Genomic DNA, 26,659 nt, shown 5'->3' with positions numbered 1-26,659 from the left:
GAAAAGGATAAAGATCTTTCAGAGGAAAAATTCAACACAATTTGGTAGTAGATTGGCTAAAGACTGGTTACAGAGCAGGTTTCCAGAACCAATGGTATTATCATTGACGAAAGTGGAAAGGGAAAGCCCATTGTGAGGGAATAGAGAAATTCCAACTAGAGATGCCATACTAAAGGGTAGTAGGCTGTCATTCTTTGGTTGAAAAGCCAGGAACTAGTAATCAACATAATTAGATATTATCATTAGTAGTTGTCCTACCCATCTGACTACCCCTCTGTGTCCTTTGCTGGATCTTCATTCAGGTCATGCTCACAAACCAAAGAATTCTGTCCTAGGTCCTATTTTTTCCTCTTACTATATTGTTTCACTTGGTGATCTCATCAGTTTCCTCCAATTCAATTATTATTTCTAGGCTAATAATTCTCAGATCTATTTATCTAGTCAAAAACTCTGCTGACCTTCAGTCTTACATATCCAACTGGCTCTTGAACAAATCTGAATGTTCTATAGATATTTAAACTATAAATACGTACAAAACTGACTGTTATCTTTTCTCCCAAACCCTCCCCTCTTTCTAACTTCCCTATTAGCATTCAGGTGTTCCAACATTCTGCTCACCCAAATTTGCAACCTAAGTGTCTTCCTTGATTTCTCATTCCCTCTCACCCTCTCATATGCAATCTGTTGCCAAAGCCAATTGATTCTATCTTCATAGTATCTCTTGTATACACCTCCCCTCTTCTCTCCTCTGATACGGTCGCCACTCACTTCACACCTAGAATACTCCAATACATCTTCCACTCAGCTGTCAAAGTGATTTTCCTAAAGCACAGGTCCAACCACGTCACCTTCACTAAATAAATTCCAGTGTCTCCTTATCACTTCCAGGATGAAATGTAAAATCCTCTGTTTGGCATTCAAAGTCCTTCATAATCTTTGCCTCTCTGCTTCCCAACCCTCATTTCTCCCACATTTCCAGTCTTCTTACACTTCACACCACTCCACTTGGACTGTGATCCAGTGACAGTGGCATCCTTGCTATTCCTCACACAAGACATTCCTATCTCTTGATTTTACTGGCTGTTCTCCACACCTGGAAAGTTCTCCTTCCTCATCTCTACCTCTTGGTGTGCGTGGTTTCCATCAAGTCCCAGCTAAAATCTAGAGTAAACCTTGCTTATTCCCCCTTAATTCTAGTGTCTTTCTTCTGTTATCTCTGATTTCTACTGTATCTATCTTGTTTGTCCATATGTTTCATTGCTGTCTTCCCCATAAGACTGTGAGCTCCTCAAGAGCAGAGACTGACTTTCTTTATATCCTCAGTGGTCAACACAAGACCTGGCACAGAGAAGGCACTTAATAAATATTTACTGACTAAATGATTGACATATAACAGTCACTTAATAATTGCCAATAGTGGGAGTAATTTGCCAAACATGAAATACACTCAGGCATCACCTTTAAGAAAAACTTATCCAGGGAGCAGCTGGGTGGCTCAGTGGATTGAGAGCCAGGTCCAGAGATGGGAGGTCCTGGGTTCAAATATGACCTCAGATACTTCCTAGTTGTGTGACCCTGGGGAAGTAATTTGACCCTCCCATTGCCTAGCCCTTATCACTATTCTGCCTTAGAACCATTGGTTCTAAGGCAGAAGATAAAGGTTTAAAAAAGAAAAGAAAAACTTATCCAGATATTTTAGACATAGATGCTATAGTGATATTAATTACTACTTCTTGATGGATAAAATTTAAGTGAAAGTCAATAAGTTATCTATTGATTACTAATAGTTATTCATAAATAAAGAATAACTTTAAAACAAACTCCCTGAAGGACCATAGATTTAAAGCTATAAGTAACCTTCAGAAGTCACCTTTTCTAAATCTCATTGTATAAATGAACCTGAAAAGCAGCAGTAACTTGCCCACAAAGGATTCAAATTCAGGTTGCCTGACTCCCATATCCTGAATTTTTCTGTCCCACAATATAAGGGGAACAAATATTTAAAATTCACTTAAGAATATCTTCCATGGGTATTTCTAAGAAATAGGAAAAATTTTAAGCAAAAAAGTAATTAAGTACTATATTAACACTAGACAGCCATACAAACTTCAAAGGATCAGTTCTAAAGACTTATTTTTGGCTTAATTCTGCTCCTCATTTCTTTTTGGCAACTTCTGAAATGAAGTCCGAACTAACCATGGCCCGTCGGGCACTGTGTTAAACAGTGGAGATACAAGTACAAAGAAATTAAATAATCCCTACTCAAAATGGATTTGTTTCAATAGAGGAAGACAAAAAGTACAAATAAAAATATATACAGCATAAATATAAAGTTAATAAATACAATTATATACAAAATAGTTGGAAGGAAGGAAGGAAACTAGCAGTTGGGCAAACAGAAAAGGTTTCATGTAAAAGATGGCATTCTGTTGATTTTATGTCCACAATTTTTCATCTTTTTTCCCAATTCTACACACTTATATCCAATCTGGTGCCATCATATAAGCTCTAATTATTATCTGGCTAGGTTATTGCAAGGAGGCTCAGGACAGCACTTCCTGTATGGTCTTTTCCCTGTTGAAATCAATAATTCCTATTATTGTGAAGCTAATCTCACTTAGAAAAGGAATTTCACTATTCCCATACAAGCCCTCTATATTTCCTCCATTTGCATATTATGTTTAGGTTAGACTCCTTGACCAGGCATTTAATGCCCTGAATAATCTGACCATATACTGTCTTTTCATCCTAATTTCCCAATACTGCTCCCCTCCACATCTTCTGTGCTCCAAACTGGTCTACATGCTATTGTTCTCAGTTCCAATGTTTACTATGATTTGTTCTTAACCATGGATATATATTATATGGGCTTTTTATTCTTTTCCTTCACAGAGAGGTGAAATGAAATGAAGAGAGGAAAGAGGGTAGCAAAAAGAAAAGGGAGGGGTGGTCAATGAAGCATCTTTTTAAAAAGATTATAATTTAAAAATACACAAAACAGGGCAACTAGGTAGCACAGGGGATTAAAAGCCAGGCTCAGAGGGAGAAGTTCTGGGTTTAAATTGGGCCTCAGACACTGTCTAGCTGTGTGACCCTAGGCAAGTCACTTAACCTCCACTGCCTAGCCCTTACATCTCTCCTTCTATCTTTGAATCAACACACATTATTGTGTTTTAAAAAAAAAATGCACAAGTGGGTAGCTGGTTAGGTCAGTGGATTGAGAGTCCAAATGTGAAAAAAGAGGCCCTAGGTTCAAATCTGGCCTCAGACCCTTCCTAGCTGTATGACCCTAGACAAGTCACTTAACCCCCACTGCCTAGCCCATACTCAGTAATGATTCTAAAGGAGAAGATAAGGATTTTTTAAAAAAATGCTTAAAACAGAACAAAGGCAAAAGGAAGAATTACAGGCAAGTAGAGACAGTTTTGAAAGTTTCAAGATGAATTTATTATATAGGGTTTTTTTAAAGCAAGTTGTAGGGGGCAGCTGGATGGCTCAGTGGATTGAGAGCCAGGCCTAGAGACGGGAGGTCCTAGGTTCGAATCTGACCTCTGATAATTCCTAGCTGTGTGACCCTGGGCAAGTCACTTAACCCCCATTGCCTAGCCCTGTAACAACTAAAATTAATATAGAAGGACATATAAAAGATATTAGGGTTAAAAAAAAAAAAAAAGCAAGTTGTGTATAAAAGAGATCTACAGTTCCATGTACAATCTCTTGTTATATTCTGTATGGAAATACTCATTTTACTATGTTTGTTAAGTTCAGATTTTTTTAAATGTTTCCTATGCTTCGAATGCTCTCATCACACTCTTTGAGTTTAACAGAAAAACCACCTTACCTTCTCCATCAAGCTTTTCCTGATACAACTGCCAACTCTACCACCACTGTCTTCCCCATCAATTAGAGCTGGTCTTTACATAGTATTTTAAAATGTGCCAAACATTTACACATATCTAATTTTTCATTGTTTGATCCTCAAAATAACCCTGTGAGGTAAGCACTAATAATAGTATTATTCCTATTTCATATAAGGAAAAACAGGAGGTTAATTTAATTTCACTAACTCTAGTAGTATCAGAAGCAAGAGCCAAAATCAGGTTTCTGCTGACTTCAGGACCAACATTCACTGCATTATATCATACTACCAGTAATTCTTCCTTTCTCAGAACAGAAAAAAAAACAATACTCTTGCCCACTTATGACTTATTTTATTATAGTTATTTGTGTATGCATGGTATAATGGATAGAGAAGTGAAGTGACAGCCAAGAAGGCAGGAGGCAGGATAGTATGTTATCTCAAGCCAAAGAAAGAAAAGATATCCATCAGAAACACAATTAGATACAGTATCCAGAATTTTGCCAAAGCCCCCAAAATGGCAATGGCAATCCCTGGTCAGGCCCTGACCTAACTCACTTCACTTTCTCCCAGGCACATCTGGCCTTGACCTAGTCCAAGGCCACTATTTATACTTCCCTTTCACCCCAGTATAATCCAAACTGAATTTGTTGGGGGGGGAACTGAATTGAGGGTATCTTTTCCCACTGCTTGCCCCAGGCACCAAAATTATCATTTATAGCCCTATCCAAAACAAAGAAGTTAACAGTTCAATGCTACAAATAAGTCAAGAAAAATAAGGTCACTAAATAAGCAATCAGAAAGTCATGGATGACACCTTGGAAAAAGCAATTTAAGTAGAAAAGCAGGGGCAGAAGGAAGATTGCAAAGAGTTTGGAGAAACAGTGGGAAAATGGGGAAGTAGAAACAAGATATAGGCAATTTTTTCAAGAAGTTTGGCAGCTAAATGAGTACAAAGTTGGGGCAGTAGTAGCTAGATGAATAGAAGGGTCAAGTGAAGTCATTGTTTACTCCTCGTGAAACTTAAGCATATTTGTAGACAGATGAAAATAAGCCATTAAGAAAGGAAAGATTGAAGATAAATAAGAAAGACCAAGGTGATTTATTTATTCCTCTCTGTTTCTCTATCATACTCCTAACAGTAACTATTTCAAACCACCCCTCTTATCCTCTGTCTTCTCAGAGGAAGACTTACTGTTTTTTTTTAAACCCTTACCTTCCGTTTTGGGATCAATACTGTGTATTGGTTCCAAGGCAGAAGAGCTTTAAGGGCTAGGAAATGAGGGTCAAGTGACTTGCCCAGTGTCACACAGCTAGGAAGTGTCTGAGGTCAGATTTGAACCCAGGACCTCCCATCTCTGGGTCTGACTCTCAATTCACTGAGTCACCTAGTTGCCCCTTAGTCTCACTTTACTGAAAAAATAAGAGTATTCACCATGAGCTCATTTTTGTCAACAATTCTACATCTCAAAAATGCCTTGATATCATGTCCCATAATCTTTCCTCTAATTTCAGGTGAAGAGACAATCTTTCTTCTCATCATGACCAACCTTTTCTATTCTGAATACTAATATTTTTTCCTTCCTACAGCCAGGCCCAGGTCTTTCCCCATCCTTAAAAAATTTTCGCTTGACCTCAAAATTGTCATTCTATATCCCTCCTCCCTTTCATAACCTAAATAAACTGTTTCCATTTCATCTCCTCTCATTCATTTCCTAGCCCTTAGCAATTTGGCTTTTCCACTTGACCTGAAATTGCTTTCCTCAAAACTGCTAATAATCTCTCAAACATAGAGACACAATAAACTTTTCTCAATTCTCATTCTTCTTGACCTTTCTGCAGCATTTGACAATGTTGACACGCTTCCCTTTCTGTATGCTTTTGTATCAAGGTTTTGGTTTTCCTCCTACTAAACTCATTGCTGCTTCTCAATTATCCTTTGCAGATTATCATTTCTATGTTACCCACTTATGAGTGCCCCTAAATTATTGGAATGATCCCTCTTCTCTCTACATGCTCTCTTGGTGATTTCATAAGACCCACAGATCAATTCAATTATCAATCAACACAATGACTACCATAGCAATATATATAGCTCTAGTTTTCATCTTGGACCCCAGTTCTGCATTACCAACTACCTATTGGAAATTTTGAAATTTATACCTCATAGGTATCTCATATGTCCAAAACATAACTTTTCTTTCCCCTCAAACCCACTCATCTTTCAAACTTTCCTATCTAAAGTAAAGGCTCTACCATCCTTCCAAGGAAACAGGGTTGCAACCACGGAGTCCTCATTCCTTAATTTCCTTCACCCTGTGCATGCAATCAGTAGCTAAGACTTATTCAATGAATCATCATAAAAATGACCATTCTACCCAAATTAATTTACCTATTTAGTGCCATACCTATCAAACTACAAAAAACATTTTTTATTACATTAGAAAAAACTATAACAAAGTTTATTTGGAAGAACAAAAGATCAAGAATATCAAGGGAAATAATGAAAAAAAATGTGAAGGAAGGTGGCCTAGCAGTACCAGATATTAAGCTATACCATAAAGCAGCTGTCATCAAAACAATATGGTACTGGCTAAGAGATAGAAGGGAAGATCAGTGGAATAGACTTGGGGTAAGTGATGTCAGCAAAACAGTGTATGATAAACCCAAAGAGCCCAACTTTTGGGACAAAAATCCATATTTGACAAAAACTGCTGGGAAAATTGGAAAACAATATGGAAGAGATTAGGTTTAGATCAACATCTCACACCCTACACCAACATAAATTCAGAATGGGTGAAAGACTTGAATATAATGAAGGAAACTGTAAGTAAATTAAGTGAACACAGAAGAGTATACTTGTCAGATCTCTGGGAAAGGAAAGATTTTAAAACCAAGCAAGAGTTAGAAAAAATTACAAAATGTAAAATAAATAATTTTGATTATATTAAATTAAAAAGGTTTTATATAAACAAAAACAATGCAACCAAAATCAGAAGGGAAACAACAAACTGGGAAAAAATCTTTATAACAAAAAATTCTGACAGAGGTCTAATTACTCAAATATACAAGGAGTTAAATCAATTGTATAAAAAAATCAAGCCATTCCCCAATTGATAAATGGGAAAGGGACATGAACAGGCAATTTTCAGATAAAGAAATCAAAAATATCAATAAGCACATGAGAAAATGTTCTAAATCTCTATTAATTAGAGAAATGCAAATCAAAACAACTCTGAGGTACCACCTCACACCTAATAGATTGGCTAAAATGAGAGAAGGGGAGAGTAATGAATGTTGGAGGGGATGTGGCAAAATTGGGACATTAATGCATTGCTGGCAGAGTTGTGAACTGATCCAATCATTCTGGATGGAAATTTGGAACTATACTCAAAGGGCTATAAAAGAATGCCTGCCCTTTGATCCAGCCATACCATTGTTGGGTTTGTACCCCAAAGAGATCATAGATAAACAGACCTGTACAAAAATATTTATAGCTGCACTTTTTGTGGTGGCAAAAAACTGGAAAATTAGGGTATGCCCTTCAATTGGGGAATGGCTGAACAAATTGTGGTATATGCTGGTGATGGAATACTATTGTGCTCAAAGGAATAATAAACTGGAGGAATTCCATGAAAACTGGAAAGATCTCCAGGAACTGATGCAGAGCAAAAGGAGCAGAGCCAGAAGAACATTATACACAGAGACCAATACTGTGTGATAAAATAGAATGTAATGGACTTCTGTACTAGCAGCAATGCAATGACCCAAGACAATTCTGAGGGATTTATGGAAAAGAACGCTACCACATTCAGAGGAAGAACTACAGGAGAGGAAACACAGAAGAAAAACAACTACTTGAACACATGGGTAGATGAGAACATGATTGGGGATGTAGACCCGAAAGGACCACACCAATGTAACAATCAATAATATGTAAATAAGTCTTGACTGACCACACATGTTAAAACCAGTGGAAATGCGAATTAGATATGGGGGGGGGGGGGGGGGGAGAGGAGAGACCTTGAGCGGGTAAAGTAAAAACATGAATTATGTAACCATGGAAAATTTTTCTAAAAATAAAAAATTAAAAAAAAAAAAAGACCATCCATTAAACTTTTGGGCAATACAAATTGTTAGAAAGTTGTCCAAAGGTCAAGCCTCAATTTTCTTCTTTTTGCAATTTCAACCCAGTGTTCCTGGTTCTGCCCTCTGGGGCAAAGTAGAAGAACAGTCACTCTCCCATGTGACAAGTCAAATTCCTGAAGACAACCACCCTGTCTCTCTCCAGGTCTTCTCTTCTCCAGGTTAAATGTGACCATTCCATTAACAAATCCTCATTTCGAAAGCTCATAGCCATTCACCATTCTAGTTGTATTCCCATGGAAACTCTCTAACTGATCAGTGTCCTTAAGCCGTGGTGCCCAGAAGCCAACACAATACTCATGCTGATGTCATAGGAAGACAGAATATAATGGAATTATTATCTATCTTCTTAATTGAACTCAAGATCACTTAGCTTTTGTGACTACCACATCACACTAACTCATACTAAGCTTGCAGTCCACCAAAAGGACTCAGATCTTTTTTTTTTTTCTAGAACAAGGGCTAGCTAACCATGCCTCTATTATCTTGCAACTGTGAAGTTAATTTTTGCAACTACATGTAAGACTTGATTATTTATTTTTTTAGCATATTTGGCATAGATATCCTCAAGATATTTTGAGGATCTTCTTAAATACTGTGTTAAGATAGGCCACCAGACATTCTGTCACCGGCAAATTTGAATAACCTGACATCTAAGCCTTTATTCAAAAATGTTAAAATATTATTAAATAGCACAGGAGCAAACACAGATCCCTGGAGTACTCTACTAGAGATCTCCTCTTACCATGTTAGCACTGAAGCATTATTAACAATGCTTTGAATCTTATAGACATTCAACTATTTCTGAATTTAATTCATTAAACTATTATCAGAGTTGACAAACTATGGCTCATGAGCCAAATCTAGCCACCACCTACTATTTTGTATGGCTCAAAAGATAAAAATGGTTTGTTGTATTTTTTTAACTGTTTAACCTCTAGTCTAATCTACATCTCTCAATTTTCTCCACAAAAAGTGTATGAAATACTTTATCAAAAGTTTTGCTAAGATCAAAAGTCTTACTAAGATAGGTAAACTATACCCTCAGCATCCTCTACCTCACCCATAGAAACTTTTGCAAACCTCATCTTGTCATATCAAGCCTCCCACACCTCACCCCCAATTCATGTCTCAACTAAAGACTTTTCCTTATTTTACTGAGAAAAATGAAGTCCTCTGATAGGAATTCAATTTCTCCCATGCTCTTAACCTCAAAAACCCTTGACATCATGCTTCTCCTTTACTTCTTTTCCCTTAATTTCTGACCTTTCTCCTTGCCAACACCAACTCTTCTTTCTACGTGTGTCCTTAATCCATACTTCCTCCTTTTACCTTCAGCAGACTGCTAAATTGATCACTCCCTTTATATCTCTAATCTTTAAACTCTACTACTTTCCAACATTTTCAGAGTTGTGCTGGAGCCAGCTCATGCTAGCTTGCAAGAGCTGATAGTTAACAAATGAGTATGAACATTTACACACCAGAAATCAGCAAACACAAATCAGGGCTTGATTTAGTGTTTTGTTGATATGTGCTACCTATTTGCTGCCCTTTTACAGTATGACTTCTAGCCTCCTTACCCAACTGAAACCACCTTCTCCAAAGTTAGCAGCAATCTATTAATTGTCAAATCTGAAAGTCATTACTCAGTCCTAACTAATAAGTCTAACTTATTTATAATTAACTCTATCTTACTTTGATAACTTCTTTAGTCCAGGGCACCAAAGGATTGGTCTCATTGTTTTGTTACTGTGCTTAATTCAAGTAGAGTCACATTTATGTTGCTATAATACCAAAGTGGAATTTCAGCTAGTTCTAAATGGTCCTTAAAAGGGTTTGCTTCTTTCAAAGTTAAATTAATTTCCTCATGTGGGCTACAACATACACTTTAAGCTACATTAAGTGTAAAGCACTCATCATCTACCTTGTCCTATCATTTATTCCCCAGTTATTTCATATATGTGTCTTATTTCTCACCTAACTAAACTATACTCCTGAGAATAGGGAGGTCTTTAATCTTCTATAGCACCTATATATTGCTGAAGAGTAACAATAAAAATGCTAATTCTTTTTATACTAAAATATTTCAACACAATTATAGAATACATCTTGACGTGTTTTTCTGAATGAAAATGGATTTCTTCACACGGTCATTTCATCTAGCTTGGGTCCAATGATACACATTTGCAACATGGCACAAACAGGGATTAGAAATGTTAACTTATTCCCATAGAGTTGGGCAACATTAACTGGTACTAGGCTCATAAAGGGATTAAAATCTAAAGCTGGGGGGCAGCTGGGTAGCTCAGTGGATTGAGAGCCAGGCCTAGAGACGGGAGGTCCTAGGTTCAAATCCAGCCTCAGACACTTCCCAGCTGTGTGACCCTGGGCAAGTCACTTGACCCCCATTGCCTACCCTTACCACTCTTCCACCTATAAGTCAATACACAGAAGTTAAGGGTTTAAAATTAAAAAAAAAAAAAAATTAAAAAAAAAAAAATCTAAAGCTGGTACCTTATTTTGAGATACAGTCTAGTGTAATTTAAAAAGCACAAGATTTGGTGATACATGAGCTAAGTTTGAATTCCACCCGTGGCATGTACTAGCCTGTGAACACAAATTAATCTCTCCAAGTTTCATTTTTCTCATATGTAAAAGGAGATAATATCTACACTCACCTTGCCAGCTTATTGTGAAGCTCAAAGAAGATAATGTATATACTGCATTATAAAAATAGTTATAATGATCGGGGACGTGCTATAACATAATTAAATAGCTGTAGAGCTCCTTGAGAGCAAGGGCTGACTGAATCTTGTGCAGAACTAAAGAAGCATCTCAGGAGAAAGACAATGCAACCATATCTTAATTATCCTTCAAAAAGTTAACTTTGTGACAATAATTGAAAAATCAAGAAACTTACTAAAACAGTGAAGATATAATAAAAATCTATTTTCTTTAGGAGGTTAAACTGTTCACATAATAAATGTTTCTTGATAACGAACACACCATACTAAATTCCATATAATCTACATTGAGATAGAAGACTATATCTGTTCATATAGTCCATAGAATACACTTAAAGAATGTCCATTAGTTTTTGTGAGAAATAAAATTCTAGTTTCTATGCCAGCTTTTCCCCCATATATTTATCTCTTCAAGATTCTATTTAAAGTACTTTACAATTATGTCTCATTTAAGGCAACATGGAAGACAAAGATAAATGTTATTTGCAATTTCATATCAAATTTATTATTTGTGTGTGCACAAGAAGGTTCATAAAGGATTTAGATTCATTCGTGAAGCCATAAATCATAGCAGATATTCTCCCACAAAAAAAAATTTATATCTCTTTGAAAGGCAGAAAAGAGGTCTGACTAGAGAATTAGTATGACCAAAAATGGCATTCTTAATTTAAAGAACTTGGTGTTATACTATGCTATCTGTACTCAGCATAAAGCAAACAAATAAATAAATAAATGAAGCAAAAAAAAAAAACTTTTTAATTAAATTAAATTTTTAAAAAAACACTCAGGGTTGCAAATGAACTAAGTCACAGGGCTACTATTCTGCTTCCAAGCAGTAAGTCCAATCTTCAATTCTCTTTCACCTTTTCCCTATCATACAGAGGTTTACCAGACCACCAAAAACCTACCTACAGTCCAAAACATTCCAGAAACTGAAACAAAAATGTCCAAAAAATGGGAAAAGGTTGAATATTGTCAAATGCTCCAACTAAGTTCATTTTCCCTCTTCTTATTTGCTCCTTCAGTATAGAGGGATTAGCTTTATACACATTAGTTCTACAAGGGAATGATTTCAATTTATTATAAATTAAATTCTCCTTGAGCTAAACAATTTGCATTTTCCTTTCATTTTTATCAATTTTCTATTATAGAATACTACTACTATTTCATTTTACCTGCTCTTTTTATCAAATCCAATTTAAGAAAAAAAATTATACTGGAGTTCCTCTCTGATGTTTCACTATAGGAGTAAAATCCAGAAATTGGCATAATTATTTTCTGGGCCCAAATCTAAGGAAATTTACTTGCTGAAAATAGCAAATTATAGTACCAACTCAATTATAAATGGATTACTTGGCATTGGCCCCAAGAATGCAAATTAAATCATGACCTCAATCATTTTGTATTTTTTTTACATGAATAACAATATGTTCGTTATAAAGTTGACCTTGGTCAACAGAGCTATAGTTTATATTCACCTCAAATTCTGTAAGGCATAAACTCAGTAAATGTATATAAGTATAAAGTATCTTTAATGTGACTTCAAAGCCCTAAGCAATCATGAACATCCTATAGGTATATTTCACTATAAGAAAGAACAAATGGAAGGATCTAGGGTTAGAAGGGAAATTAAAGGTAGCTTAGGGCAGACCTTCATTGTATCTCTCAGGAAACTGAGGCCCAAAGAAGTGACTTGTCTAAGGTAAGCATCAGAAAGGAAATCTGAATGCAGGTCCTTTGGAATATTTGTGAACCAATGCAGAGCAGAGAAAACAGAGTCAGAATGATATATTCATTAGTAATAAAAACATAATTAGAACACTAAAAAATAACTGAATCCAAATTAATTTCAGTGACCAGTCTTGGTCATAGAAAACAAACAGTGAAAATACATTATGCTTATTAAAGTTGGGAGACCATGGGAACATGATGCTGTATACACCGGTATAGTTTGCTTATTTTTATTGTTCCTGCAAGGGAAGATTCTTGATGTTAAAAAAAAAAAAAAAAAAAAAAGTTGGGGGGAGAAGGGGAACCTCCATAAAACATTTTTTAAAGAAATAAAAGTTTTTGTTTGTTTGTTTGTTTGTTTGTTTGTTTGTTTGTTTGTTTTTAAAAGCCTTACCTTCTGTATCAATACTGTGTATTGGTTGTAAAGCAGAAGAGTGATAAGGGCTAGGCAAAGGGGGTTAAATGACTTGCCCAGGGTCACACAGCTGGTAAGTGTCTGAGGCCAGATTTGAACCTTGGACCTCCTGTCTCAAGGTCTGACTCTCAATCCACTAAGCCACCCAGATGCCACCAGGAGGACAAGTTTTTAAACAAACAAAAAAAAAGATAAAATTTTATTACTAACAAAAAATTCTCACATAATTAAGATCCTTTCAAACATCCTATAGTTTAGTGAACAATTTGCTTTTTTTCTGTATAATCATGTCTTAGTTGTCCAAAATGGGCCAAAAGGAGGAATTCTTCAGGAGTATGTGAATATTAAGTGAATAATTGATAGATATTTAAATACATGAAATATTGAAAGATACTAAATAATTGAAAGATAAGTGAAAATTACCTTTTTTGAGGTTATGAATTCTTACATTTTGCTAAAAGGTACCATAAACAACGAAGTAATATCCAAAAATTTTACAAGTTTCTCTGATAAAGAATTCATTTCTCAAATACATATTAAGTATAAAACTGAACCAAATTTATAAAACTAGAAGACATTCCTTAATAGATAAATGATATGAACAGGCAGTTTTCAGAAGAAATCAAGTTATATGAAAAAAAAAAAAAACGCTCTAAATCATGACTGATTAGGGAGTACCTTGCTTCCCCAGCTACCCAAGGCTCAGGGCTCTGACCACAGCTGGCAGGGAAGCGGCTGGAAGAGAGGGGCAGAGAGGAGGGTAGCCTGGTCGCAGCCTTCAGTCACCATTCTCCATCTTGGGCCTCTGCCTCTGGAAGTTTGAGCTTCAGGACACATCCAGCTCTGCATATTATCTCAGCCTGGCTTAAGGCATATAAGAAGCCTTAAGAGGGCAGGGAAGTTCAGTCTCCAAGGATCCTCCCCATCTATTGTGCTGAGACCAGTGGTAAGAATCTGGCTGAATGGGATCCCAGGGCAAAGGCTGCAACCACAACTAGAGTGCATTGGTACTACCACGGAAAGCTCAGGGCTATGACTGAGCAGCTGGCAGGGAGGAGACTAGCAAAAAAGAGTAGAGAGGAGGACAAGGGTAACTACCTTTAGCCTCTACACTTTCAACTTCACCTTCTGCTGGCAGCTGGGGAAGATCTGGTCTCAGGGCTCATTAATACTCCATCACATCAGCCTAATCTTGCTAATCAGCAGAGCAGAGAAGAAGCCCCTTTTGGACTGAAAAGTCCAAAAATAAACAGAGGAGCAAGAATGGGGGGTGGGGGGAGGATATGAATAAACAACAGAAAAAGAAAAAGAAATTACAGGAAATGAACAAAGAACAAATGGAACAGAGGAGGTCCAAAGAACACCAAGCAAAAAACTCAGGAAATCCAGTGAATTGGACATAGGCTTTGTAAGAACTCAAAACACAATTAAAACTAACAATTAAGAGAGGCTGAAGCCAATTGGGAAAAGAATTTAAAAAGCAAAATACTTCATCTGGAAACAGAGGCACATGAACTAAAACAAGAAAATAGTGTCTTGAAAGTCAGAATTGCCCAACTTGAAAATGAGGCAAAAAAGTGAAAGATGACCTACAAAGAAAAACAGACCAAAAGGAAAAGAATGATCAAACAGCCAGAGATAAAATTCAGTCTTTAAAAATTAGAATCCAACAACTAGAAGCAAACGGCTTCACAAGGCAGCAAGAGTCTAAAATAGATCCAGAAGAGACAATTTAAGAATTATTGGATTACCAGAAAATCATGACAAAAAAAAAAAAAAAGCCTGGACATTAATTCTACAGAAAATTATCCAAGAAAACTGCCCCCACATTCTTGAAGAGGGTAAAATGGAGATGGAAAGAATCCACAGATCAACTTCCTGCATTTAATCCCCAATTGACAATGCCCAGGAATGTTATAGTCAAGAACTATCAGACCTAGAAAAAGATACTACAAGTTGCCAAAAAAACAAACAAAAACAAAATTCCAGTATCATGGAGCCACAGTTAGGATAACACAGGACCTGGCAGCATCACATTGAAGGACCAGAAGGCATGGAATATGATATTCAGAGAGCAAGGGAACTGGGTCTAAATTGACTATATTCTTACAGGGGAAAGCATGGTCATTTAATAAAATAGAAGCATTCCTAAAGTTCTGACTTAAACAGAAAATTTGATGCCCAAGCACAGAACTCAAGAGAATCACCAAAAGATAATTAAGAAAGGTGTAAAAGGGAATTCTTTATGGCTTTGTCTATTTTTTTTTAACCCTTGTATTTCGGTGTATTGTCTCATAGGTGGAAGAGTGGTAAGGGTGGGCAATGGGGGTCAAGTGACTTGCCCAAGGTCACACAGCTGGGAAGTGGCTGAGGCCGGGTTTGAACCTAGGACCTCCTGTCTCTAGGCCTGACTCTCACTCCACTGAGCTACCCAGCTGCCCGGGCTTTGTCTATTTTTAATCAATCTACTTAACCCATACTTAACTCATACTTAACCCCTATTTAATACTTTGTTAGCCATCAAGTAAGAGAATTCACAAGTCACTTACTTGAAGAGAAATCACAAGTCAACTTACTTGAAGAAAAGAATTCACAACTCAACTTACTTGGAGAGCACCACCCTTTTAACCTAATCAATCAGAAACTTGTGAGTTCTTTGATAAGAAGGTGAGAAGTAGAACCCACAGACACTGCCTCCCTGGGCAGTGCTAGGCAATTTGGAAGCTGTGATTGGCCCCTGTGAAGAGGGAAAGGGATAAGAAGTGACTATAAAATGTCCTGAAAGATTTCATTCTGCTGGAGATGTCTTCGGCTTGAATCTTCAGTTTGGAGGATCTTGGACTGGGACTGCAGCTTGGAGCTATGGACTCTGACCTGAGTGAGTGAGCAGCGAGCCTTCCCTTCCTGGCTTCTGGAGGTTCTTGCCTTGGCTTTGGAGAAGGCTGCGCTGGTGGAACTTTTAGCTGAAGACACTACATGATGTGGGAAACTTCACCTGAGAAGGGCTACTAAGCTTATTAATATGTCTTGTTAGCTACCCTTTTCACTTTCACTTTTTCCACCTCTTTGTAAATAAAACTATTGAAAGTCAATTTGACTTGAGCTTTAATATTTTTAAATCAGTGACCACAATATTAATTTAGAATTCTCACATATTTAATCAAACCCCTTAACTTAATTCCTTGCAAAGGGGAAAAAAAATTTTAAGGGACCCAATAAGTTCAAATGATTTCTATTCCTATAAGAAAAGATGTTATTGGTAACTTAAAAATTGTTATTATCATCAGGGTAGCTAGAAGAAGTACCCTACCTAGAGGGTACAGTGACAAACTGTATAGGATATGTCAAAAAATATATATAAATCACTACTGATTAAAGGAATACAAATTTTAAAATTCTGAGGTACCACTTCTCACCTATCAGAAATAATAAATGCTGAAGGAGATGAGAGAAAAATAGGTAAACTAATCAATGGAGTTGTGAACTGGTCTAACCATTCTGGAAAACAATTTAGAACTATGCCCAAAGAGCTATAAAATTGTGCATAACTTTGACCTAACACCACCACTGCAAAGGTCTGTATCCCAAAGAAATGAAAGAAAAAGGAAAACTATACAAAAATATTTATAGCAGTTCTTTTTGTGGTGGCGAAGAAATGGAATGATTCTGATAGAGTACTATTGTGCTGTAAGGAATGATGGGTAGGAGGATTGCTTTCAGAAAAACATGGCAAGACCTACATGAATTAGGAAAAGTGAAATGAGAAGAACCAAGAGTAGTAAAAAGCAATGTTGAAAGGATGACAAAATGTGAAAGACTTAGCTATTCTGATCAATATAATGATCCAAGACAATTCCAAAGGAATGATAATCAAAAAATGCTATCTCCAGAGAGAACTGATAAAATCAGTACAAATTAAAGAATAATTTTCTCACTTGTTTATTTTTCTTGCTTTTTAAAAAATATGGCCACTGTGGAAATATTTTGCATAATTTCACATGTATAAATTGCCATCATATTGTTTTCTTTCTCAGAGGGTGGGGAGAAGGATTATAGGGAAGGAGAGAATTGTAATTCAAAATTTAGAAAGAAAAGAAAACTAAAAGTAAATAATAAATTTACCCCCAAAAAAGTAGCAGAGTGGATAGTGTTGGGTCTACAGCCAAGAAGACCCAAGCTGAAAGCCAGCCACAGAGGTTACTAGTTCTGACTCTGCACAAATCACTTAACCTCTGGCCTCAGTTTCTTCAACTATAAAAATAGGAATGATAACACTTGCTTTACCCAAAAAAAAAAGTAATCTTTGATGTCTCAGGGACATAAATAATAAATGTTAATTAATAAATGTACTTTGCTATGATGCTTCAGAGGCTATTCAGGTATCTTGTAACTCGAATGCCATCAAAACTATTCTATCATTCTGTTTCTTCTCAACCTTAGTTCATGGACGCCTTTGTTCACAACATGTTCACTTCTGATGCTTACCCCCACCACTGTGTTTGCTTCTCATCACTGTCATCACTTTTAACTCTAAATTACTTCTAATTTTCACCATAGGCTTCCTTTTATCTCAGTTTTTCTTCTCCTTTCTAGTCTTCTCTCTCACTTTTTCAATTTCTTTGCCTTAGTACCAGCAGAGAGTGGCTTTGAAAGGAACCACTACACAATGAGAGTACTCCTTTTCTCTGGTTCAACAGATCAATCATATTATAGCTTCTGAATCTGAATTTTATCATTTATAGATCTGAGTAATATCAGACCAATTACAATAGGTTGTTACCTACATGCAATTGACACTTGTCCACACTCCAAAACTGATTTATCAATTAAAACAAACTAATTCAACTTTCCTAATTAAGATGTATGAGAGGCATTGTGGTTATAATAAGAGAGCTGTCTCCTCAGTGTCAAGAAGAGTTGGGTTCAAGTTGTCTCTCTGACACAAAACTATTTGTGTGACCATAGGCAAAATCACCTAACCTCAAAATTCTTCCAGGTAATTCTCTACGACTACATTTCAGGGAAGATGCCAATTGACATTGGCAAAAGAAGTTCCAAAGAATCATAGAATTTGACAGTTGAAAGGCACTTAATGGGCCAGCTAGCTCAACCCAATACAGGAGTTCCCTTCTCTGATTAAATCAAAGGTCAATTTTTTTTTAAATAATTCTATATGATGGCAACCTTTAAAACTTTTTCCTTTTAGAGCCCTCATATATTTAGGTCCTGATCAAGTATAAATAGCATGGGTGCATCAAAAGTCCATATTAACCACTCTTTTCCCCATCCACTCATCATTACTCAGTAGCAAATCTCTTCACTTACTGTTATTCAACTACCTGTCTAAAATAATACTCTTTCTTCTGAAGACCATTAATTCCCAACCTCTGTTAAGTCACTCATCCAATTCTGGCCTTTTCATGTGAAAGCACTCTTATTGAAGTTAATTTATCCAAAATTACTTAGTATTTGAAAAATAAAGTTTACTCACTATTTTTTTCTTCTGTAATTTTAAATCATCCAATGCTTCATCTAAAAGAACAAGATTTAATTCAATATTTAGTGATTTTTAAAAACTTAGATGTGTTAAATATAAAGGAAAAGATCGTATATATTGACCACTTATTTGTTAAATCTCATATGTAAAGATTCATCTAAATATAAGTTATATGAAAAATCCATGAATCCATGAAAATCCATAAATCATCCATATTTCATTAAATTATTTTGTAAACACTTTTAACATTTTTACATTTTTAAAAATGAAATAAATTTCACTTAATCAAAAAAAAATTACTTCTCCAATTTGCCTTCCCCAGATTTCATGAGTGAAGCCAAAAAAAAAAAGTATATTACTTATGTTTTTAACAATACAAATACTTTCTAATATTCCTTCCTTTATCCTTTAAAATAATTTAAAACATTACATATCTCCTATTAAAAAGTGGAAATTGCTTTTTGGTTTATTTTACAACTAATGATCTATATACTATTAGGAAAAACTTTTTAAAGACTAGTGATATAAATACTAAGGAGGCAACCAACAAGAAAAATTAAAAACTAGTCATAAGTTCCCTGAGTTCACCTGCTCATACTGTACTTAAGTTTATACACTGTCTCATAATGAATAGTTAAGTGATATTCCAGATGCAGATTGAACACTTCAAATATATATGAATTCTCCAATTTTCCACAAGAAAAAATAACCAAAGACATCTGTTGTGAAATTATCTGTTTGAAAGCAGTACAAGTAGAAAACACTGCCTTTGTAAAAAGCATCATTAAATAAATTCTTATGCATTTAACTAAAGCTATAAATATATAAATTAGAATCAGAACTACCACTAGGTTAAGATAGCAAAATACCCAAGACTTAACAATAGTAATTTTTAATGCACTTTTTGGTAAATGGACATTTTTAACACTGATTCAATGAACATTTATTAAATGTCTACAGTGAAGAAGGCACTATGCTAATGCCATAAAATTCCACTTTCCGTGGCACTTATTTACTTTAAGGCACATGAACACTAGACTTGGCGTCAGGAAACCCGAGTTTATACTGTGGCCCTGATATACACTAGCTGTGCATCACAACTTTACTAAGTGTCTCAAGTTTCCCAATGAACAAAGTACATTATGCTACCTATCTCAAACAGTTGTGAGAAGCACTTTGTAAAGCTTAAGGCATTGTATAAATGTGACTTACTATCAATAATATAATAATTAAAGTTGTATATATTACAGTGGATGTTTACTGTGTCCAAAGGACAAGAACATAAATTTCAAACCTTGCTTTGTTGCATAAATGCCTCATCTCACCTCTGAGTTGTACAGTAGCATATGTCTTTCTTATTGAATGCAAAAAAGCAACAAAATAGTTTAACATAAACATATTTAAATATAAAAGTAAATCAAAAAATTGAAAATTATTGAAATGTGGATTGTTTTGTTTTTAACTAGAAAAAGCAACATACAAAGTATAAGTACCCAAAAGACCAAATATTCATTAGAGAGAGCCAACAGACCAAAAGGGTAGAAGTACTCAAGAAATGTAACTGAAAAGGCAAGCAAAAAAAGCAAGCAAGTATACAGCAATTTGCTTTATTAAATAGATATAAACTTGAAAAGATAAAATGGTGCTTTTATAATTTTATATTAATTTTTATTATAATATAATATATAACAATATAATAAATTTAAAAATTAAATTATATTAAATTTTTATAGTTTAAGGTATTTTTAAAGCCTTACTTTAAAATTACTAATGTACATCTTTTTTGGAAACAAAGAATCACCCTGATTTATCTTAATATTTAAAGTTCAATTGTTCATGTATTGGATATTCCTAAAAAGGGCACACCTGTACTTACTTAACAAATTATAGACTGAATTGAAAATGTCTGTATTTAAAGGGTAACAAAATGAAAAGAACATACTTTATGTCTCTTATCACAATGTAAGTGCCCCCAAAGCAAGAAGCATGTTTTGTACCTTTACAATACATAACAGAAAATTGCACAATACACAAAACTTCCAGTTTACAAAATATTTTCACACAAACTCATTTGATCATTAAAACAGCCCTGTGAAAGTTACTAAAAGCATAGTTATCCCTATCATACAAATGGAGAAAGTAAAATTTTGTTAGAAAGCTAGCCCAGAAACAATGACTCTAGCAATGTGATAAGAAGCATACATTTATTTGAAAGTATACATTTATTTGAACTAAAATTATTATTTTTAGTTAAATAATAGTATGTTCAAAGGTTACTTTGTATGGTAATGAAAGTATCCTTTGCTTCATGATAGATGTGGCTCAGAGATAACTGTATAATAAAATTTCAGACATTTTACAAAATTAGGAATGTGCCACCACATACTTCAATAAATGAAAATCATGATCCAAGTAGGTAATGGGACAAAAAAAATCTTCCAATTGATGACAAGGAAATTATGATTACAATAAATGACCTAACCAGGACTGTTACCCCTATAGTAGTAATATTATTCCTACTGGTATCCTTTTGGGATTTTCAGAATTTACACTTTTCCCATAGCCACAATATGTCCTCTTAAATGAAAGAAATATCTCCTATGAAGATGCCAAAATTTTGTTTCCCTACTTACTTGAAACAGAGTATTTGACTAGCTAATATAACTACTGTAATATAAATTTGTCTTAAGGAATAATTTTTCCAGCTTAAGCATTTCTTAAATGATTAAAATTTTAATATTTCTTCAAGTTTGAAATTTTTACAATAAAAGAAAAATTAGGTGCTTTCCGTAGTAAATACTTTATTAGTAATTTATGGCTTTTAAGATCTTCAAACATGCAGAGATGGAATACAGAAAATACATTTTGAAATTATTTAGTTGCTTTGAAAATGAACTAAAGGTCTATGATTGTAAGACTAGATTTAGTTGTGTTATTAACAGGATCACATATAATGAAGTCAATAAATAAAAATACTTTAGAGTAAAAATATTCCAGAATTTTTGCTTAAATATACCAGAATTAGTTTACATAATAATCAAATCTAATGATCTTAAACCAAGTTGTTTTTGTCAGTTCCTTCTAATTTAGGGGAAAGGGTTTTTTGTTGTCTTTGTCTTTTATTTTAAAATGTACTACACATTACGTTAGGCAACATAAAAATATAGCACATGAAAATTATTATCCAAAGACATCATCCCATACATAGACATTTAAAATATTTGTCTAGGCTTGTTGTCAGAAAAGACTTAAGTTCAAATACTGTCTCTGTACCTTGTACCAATGACCATGAGCAAATTCCTTATGCTAGTTAATATAAATTTTATTTTGTTCATCAGTAAAATAGCCATAATTATACCCAGAGTATCTAAAGTCATAGAATTGTAAAGATCAAATAAACATTGTATTTCAGTTATTATTTTACATTGAATATTCAACATTGTCATTTCTAAACTCAAGTTCTCCTATAACATTCCACCATAGAGCAATTCAGTTATAAGTTAGAACTTTTGTACAAAAGATTTTACTTTATTTGTAAAAGTTAAAGAAATAGACTTACTATTTCTTTCTGTTCTCTTGGAAAAGAAGAAAATGAGTACTGTTCTTATGGTCCATATTCTGTGAAAGAAAAATAATTTAGAAATCAAAATTATCTTTGGGATTTAGGAAAAGAACATAAGCATATCTGAGATTCGGAAATACTCAAGCTCAAAAAGACTACATTTGCTTCCCCTATGTTATAATAATCAAAGGGACACCATGTCAAAAAACTACCTAAGTACAAACCAGAATTCCACTACAGCTAAAGAAACCCACTTAGTATACATTTCCTCTAAAAAAAAAGATTACCAGGTCACATCAGCTATAAGATTGCATACTAGACATTTTATCTAATCCCCACAATTTCTCAAATCTCTCCAAAACAGAAATTATGCACCAAAGATAAGGTAATCTCAGCTGTCCCCATGGTCTAGGACACCTGGCATCCAAAAGATGGTTTAAAAAAACAAACAAACATGAACTACCATTCATTGACTTTGAGTTTATCCACCCCCACCTCCTAAAGTCAGGCTTTGCTAATAGAATCAAGGACCCCTGTGGGGACTTACAATAATTCTTTCAAGGCCCCACCCTTCCTCTTTCCAGTATCATGGAGACTCCAGCTCCAGCTCCATATTGAAGAAGTTTGCTTAGTCAGCCATAGACAGATAGAACTGCTGGGGAGCACAACCCAATAGCACCAGCTAGGCAAGTCTCTGAACTGCCCAAATAGATCATGATATTGGGGGGGGGGGGGGGGGGGAAGGGAGAGAGATAGAGCTGTATATCACTCTATCCAGCTCAGGCCAGTTCTGACCACCTAAAAATCACTTGGAACAGGGACAGAGGTTGCCTGAACTGTGCAGGAGTAGACTTAGTTGCTTGAGATCCAGCCCCCAAAAAATTAATCATGAAAGAAAACAGAACCAGAAAGTAAATGGGGGGGGGGGGAATTAGGGGAAAATTTTCAGGAAGAAAACTCAAAGACCTTGAACAAAAACAGACAAATCAGCCAGAAAAACAGCAACAACAGAAGGAAATATGGTCTCTAAATCTGTTCCTGGAGTGATTCAAAAGAGAAATAAGAATTTACTATTTACAGCCTGAACAAAAATAATGATCAGGATTTAAAAACTAGAATCTATAATGACAAGTCTCACAAAAAAAAAACAAAAAAACACAATATGTCAAGAATGTAGAGATACAGAAATGAGGGGAAGTCTAGAAGTAAAAAACAATAGCAATGAAAGAAAATATACTCTTTATGCAAGCAAAACATACTGATTGTAAATTCGAGGTGTACAGAGACAGCATAAGGATCATAGGTCTCCCACAGAAATACAATAGGACAAAAACCCTTAACACCACAATGTAGGAAATCACAAGAGAATTGCTCAGAATTCTCAAATATAGAAAATGAAATACCAATTGAAAGAATTCACAAATCATCTCCAGAAAAAAAAAAAAAAAAAAAGAAAGGAAAAACTAAGGCTCAAAACTCCAAGATACATGGTGATAAAATTTAACAATTCAGTTCTTCAAACAATCAGGAAAAAGACTTTCAAATACAAAGGAAAGGAAATTCAAACAATACATGACTTTTCTGCACTCACCAAAAACCAGGAAGTAATGGACAAGAACAATGGAGCTCAGAATGCAGCCCAGATTGCCTATCCAGTAAATCTGATCTAAACCATATTCATGAGATAGGATGGACATCCAATAATAAAGAGGTATTTAAACATTTTTTAAAAGAAAATTAGAACTGAAAAGACTATTTGCTTCTCAAATATCCCAAACTATAGAAATGCTGGAGTAGTTAATGAAAATAGCAACCAAGGACAGCAATAGCAAAAGAATGACAGCAGAAAAAAACAGTAAGAAACTTTTTTCAAAACATACAAAAGGAGAGAGAGGTAATGGCAGAAATCTGGTAGAAGTAACAATGAAGAAGCAGGCCTGGGATGTCATGGCAACACATGGGAATATGTGAACGAATATGGCAACACATCCTGCCTTTAGGTAAATCGATGTTATTTTGTTTCTTTTGTTTTACAGAACTACATTATAACATGTGGGGGGGAGGTACATGAAAACCGAGTGAAGGGGTGGGTGAACCAGGGTATCTAGAGGAATGTGTCATGTGCCAGGTTCAAATCTAGGACTAGCAATGAGAAAATGACCCCTGCCCCCAGGTGGGGGGGGGGGCAAGAGATGAGGAGAAGAGTTGAAAAAATAGGGAAAGGAAGGTGGTATTTTGTTAGTAAGAGGAGGTTCCACTGATGAACACTCCTCTGGATGAAGAGAAACAGTCTTCCAAGGGAGATGGGGACCTTGTGCTGGGTGTGTCCTGGGAGATTTGTGGCTTGAAAAGTCTAATTGTCCTATGCACTGGGTGGGGGTGGGAGTTGGGGGGAAAAGGGGTGTTAAGACTGGTAACTGGCACCTGTGGGAATGGAAGAGAAAAGACAATGGATCCAGGGAACAGATTCGGAAGCAAATGGAAATGGAGGGGGGATGGGACTAGCTCAATGGTGGGCTATATATAAGTATCCTCTAACACCGGCAATAAATGGCATTGTTTTGGGAGAGAGGCACAATGGAAAAAGGAAATCCAGGAGGTAAGCTCTACAAGGCAGTGGCAGAAACTACCTAAAGGAGAGAGCCTAGAAAAGATATTTTGGAGATTTTGACTACAAGAAGAATACAAAGAAAACAGGGAGGTCAGATAATTATAGTGATCATTAATTAGAGAATAAGGGTCTAGACAAGACAAAGAGGATAGTGAATGAAAGGGGTGAAAGACTATTAATAAAGAACCCTTATAAGGACTTAAGAAGATGCTACTGAAAGCTTTTTCAAGATACTTATTACATACTGAAATTAATTTTAAGTAGTTACCATGCAAGTTAAATTAGCTGTGCTGCTCTTTGAAATTAAATTTAACAAAGCATTTCAAATATAGAAAAAAGATAATAGAAAAAATTTCTATTATCAGAAACTTAAGTTATCTGAAAGACAAAGTTTCATATAAAATAAAAATTAGCTCTTGATAGGTAAATTTGACCCAGTCTCTCTTTTTTAAAACCCTTACCTTTTGTCTCAGAATATTGATTCTAAGGCAGAAGAATGGTATGGGACCATAGTTTGCCCATCACTGCCTTAAGCAATTCCCTAATCACTATGCCCCAACATCTAGATGTAGTGATTAGGGAATTGATTAGGCCTGGATATGGCCCTCCGGGAATAGTTTAATAGTTTGCCCATCACTGGGTTGGGCAATGGTAGTTAAATGACTTTCCTAGGATCACACATCTAGGAAGTATCTTGAAGCCAAATTTAAATCTAGAACCTCCTGTTTCTAGGCCTGGCTCTCTAATCACTGAGCCATTTAAATATCCTGACCCAATATCTCTTTACAAAAATTTCATGAGCACAATTCCCACTTTTAAAGTCAACTCTAGGACTAATAAGAATTGAACTCTGCCATAATCTGGCTCTAGTCCTAAATTTAAAAAGAAAAAAAAATATAACAAAACTGTTCCTTTTGAGAACATTTTAGAATTTATTTAATAGAAAAAACTATTACCCAGGGTCTCCTCTTTCTGGAACATTCCACTGTAGTGACACCCTTCTCCCACTGTTGAGTTCCTCCTGGGTCATTTTCAGGAGGGACCCAGGTCAGTCACACTTCATCATCATTCTGTCAATGCTTCAGATTTTCTGAACTTGACATCAGGCCACTATATAGACATCTTCTCCTTCCCTCCCACTCCTTGAGCACAGATATTCTCTTTTCTTTTTATTTGTGTTTGTATCCCCAGCACTTTGCACAATCACCAGCACACAATAAGTGCTTATTGTTTTGTTGCCTGATTCCAAAGCCAATTGTTGTTTTTGCTTAACTACACCTGGAATCAGGATGACTTGGGCTCAAATTTTGACACTTAGTAATTCAGTGATCATGGTAAGTCATGGTAAAGTCATTTAACATCTCCAAACCTGAATTTTCCCATTTGTAGAAAACAAGGATAATACCTGAAATATTCACCTCAGGGTTACTGTGAAGTTCCAATAAAAACAAATATATGTAACATATTTTACAAAAATTTTAAGCATCATAGAAATGTTCTTATTTCTATCATCAAGTTTTTCTTCAAAGTAGAGGATAAGAAATATTACAATATCCACCTTCAACAATAGAATGATTTGAACTTATAAAACTAAGACATAGGGAAATTAGCAACAGGGACTGATGGAATATCTCTGATGGCTAGACAAAATCATCTAAGTTACAAAACACTGCACATCTATATTAAAGAAGATCACTAATGAAGACTACTATAATCACTGTTGTTGTTTTTCCTTAACCTTTGGGGTGTTGTTGCTGCAGTTGTTATAAGAACTCAATGGGAGCGAAGGTAATCCAGAAATTATTAATACAAACACTATCCTTTTGGTACATGATTTTTAAATAAAAATGAATTCTGAGGGGGCAGCTGGGTAGCTCAGTGGAGTGAGAGTCAGGCCTAGAGACAGGAGGTCCTAGGTTCAAACCCGGCCTCAGCCACTTCCCAGCTGTGTGACCCTGGGCAAGTCACTTGACCCCTATTGCCCACCCTTACCAATCTTCCACCTATGAGACAATACACCAAAGTACAAGGGTTAAAAATTTTAAAAAAAAATTTAAAAAAAAAAAATGAATTCTGAGGAAGTATTTCAAAGAA

The 26,659-nt window shown here is 35.3% G+C and overlaps 1 protein-coding gene across 1 annotated transcript in view; it reads right to left on the bottom strand.

Moving 5' to 3' along the window:
* LNPK (lunapark, ER junction formation factor) overlaps positions 1 to 26,659 on the bottom strand; it is a 91,527-nt gene that overhangs the window by 48,237 nt on the left and 16,631 nt on the right. Inside the window, exons 4-5 of the mRNA XM_044669773.1 lie at positions 21,952 to 22,010; positions 18,387 to 18,427 (exon numbers count right to left, since the gene is read on the bottom strand). Of these exons, the coding sequence (XP_044525708.1) occupies positions 18,387 to 18,427; positions 21,952 to 22,010 (100 nt within the window). The remainder of the gene's footprint in view (positions 1 to 18,386; positions 18,428 to 21,951; positions 22,011 to 26,659) is intronic.

Source organism: Gracilinanus agilis, chromosome 3 (genome assembly GCF_016433145.1).
Source record: "Gracilinanus agilis isolate LMUSP501 chromosome 3, AgileGrace, whole genome shotgun sequence".
Lineage (NCBI taxonomy): Eukaryota > Metazoa > Chordata > Mammalia > Didelphimorphia > Didelphidae > Gracilinanus > Gracilinanus agilis.
This window is presented reverse-complemented; position numbering and strand designations above follow the sequence as displayed.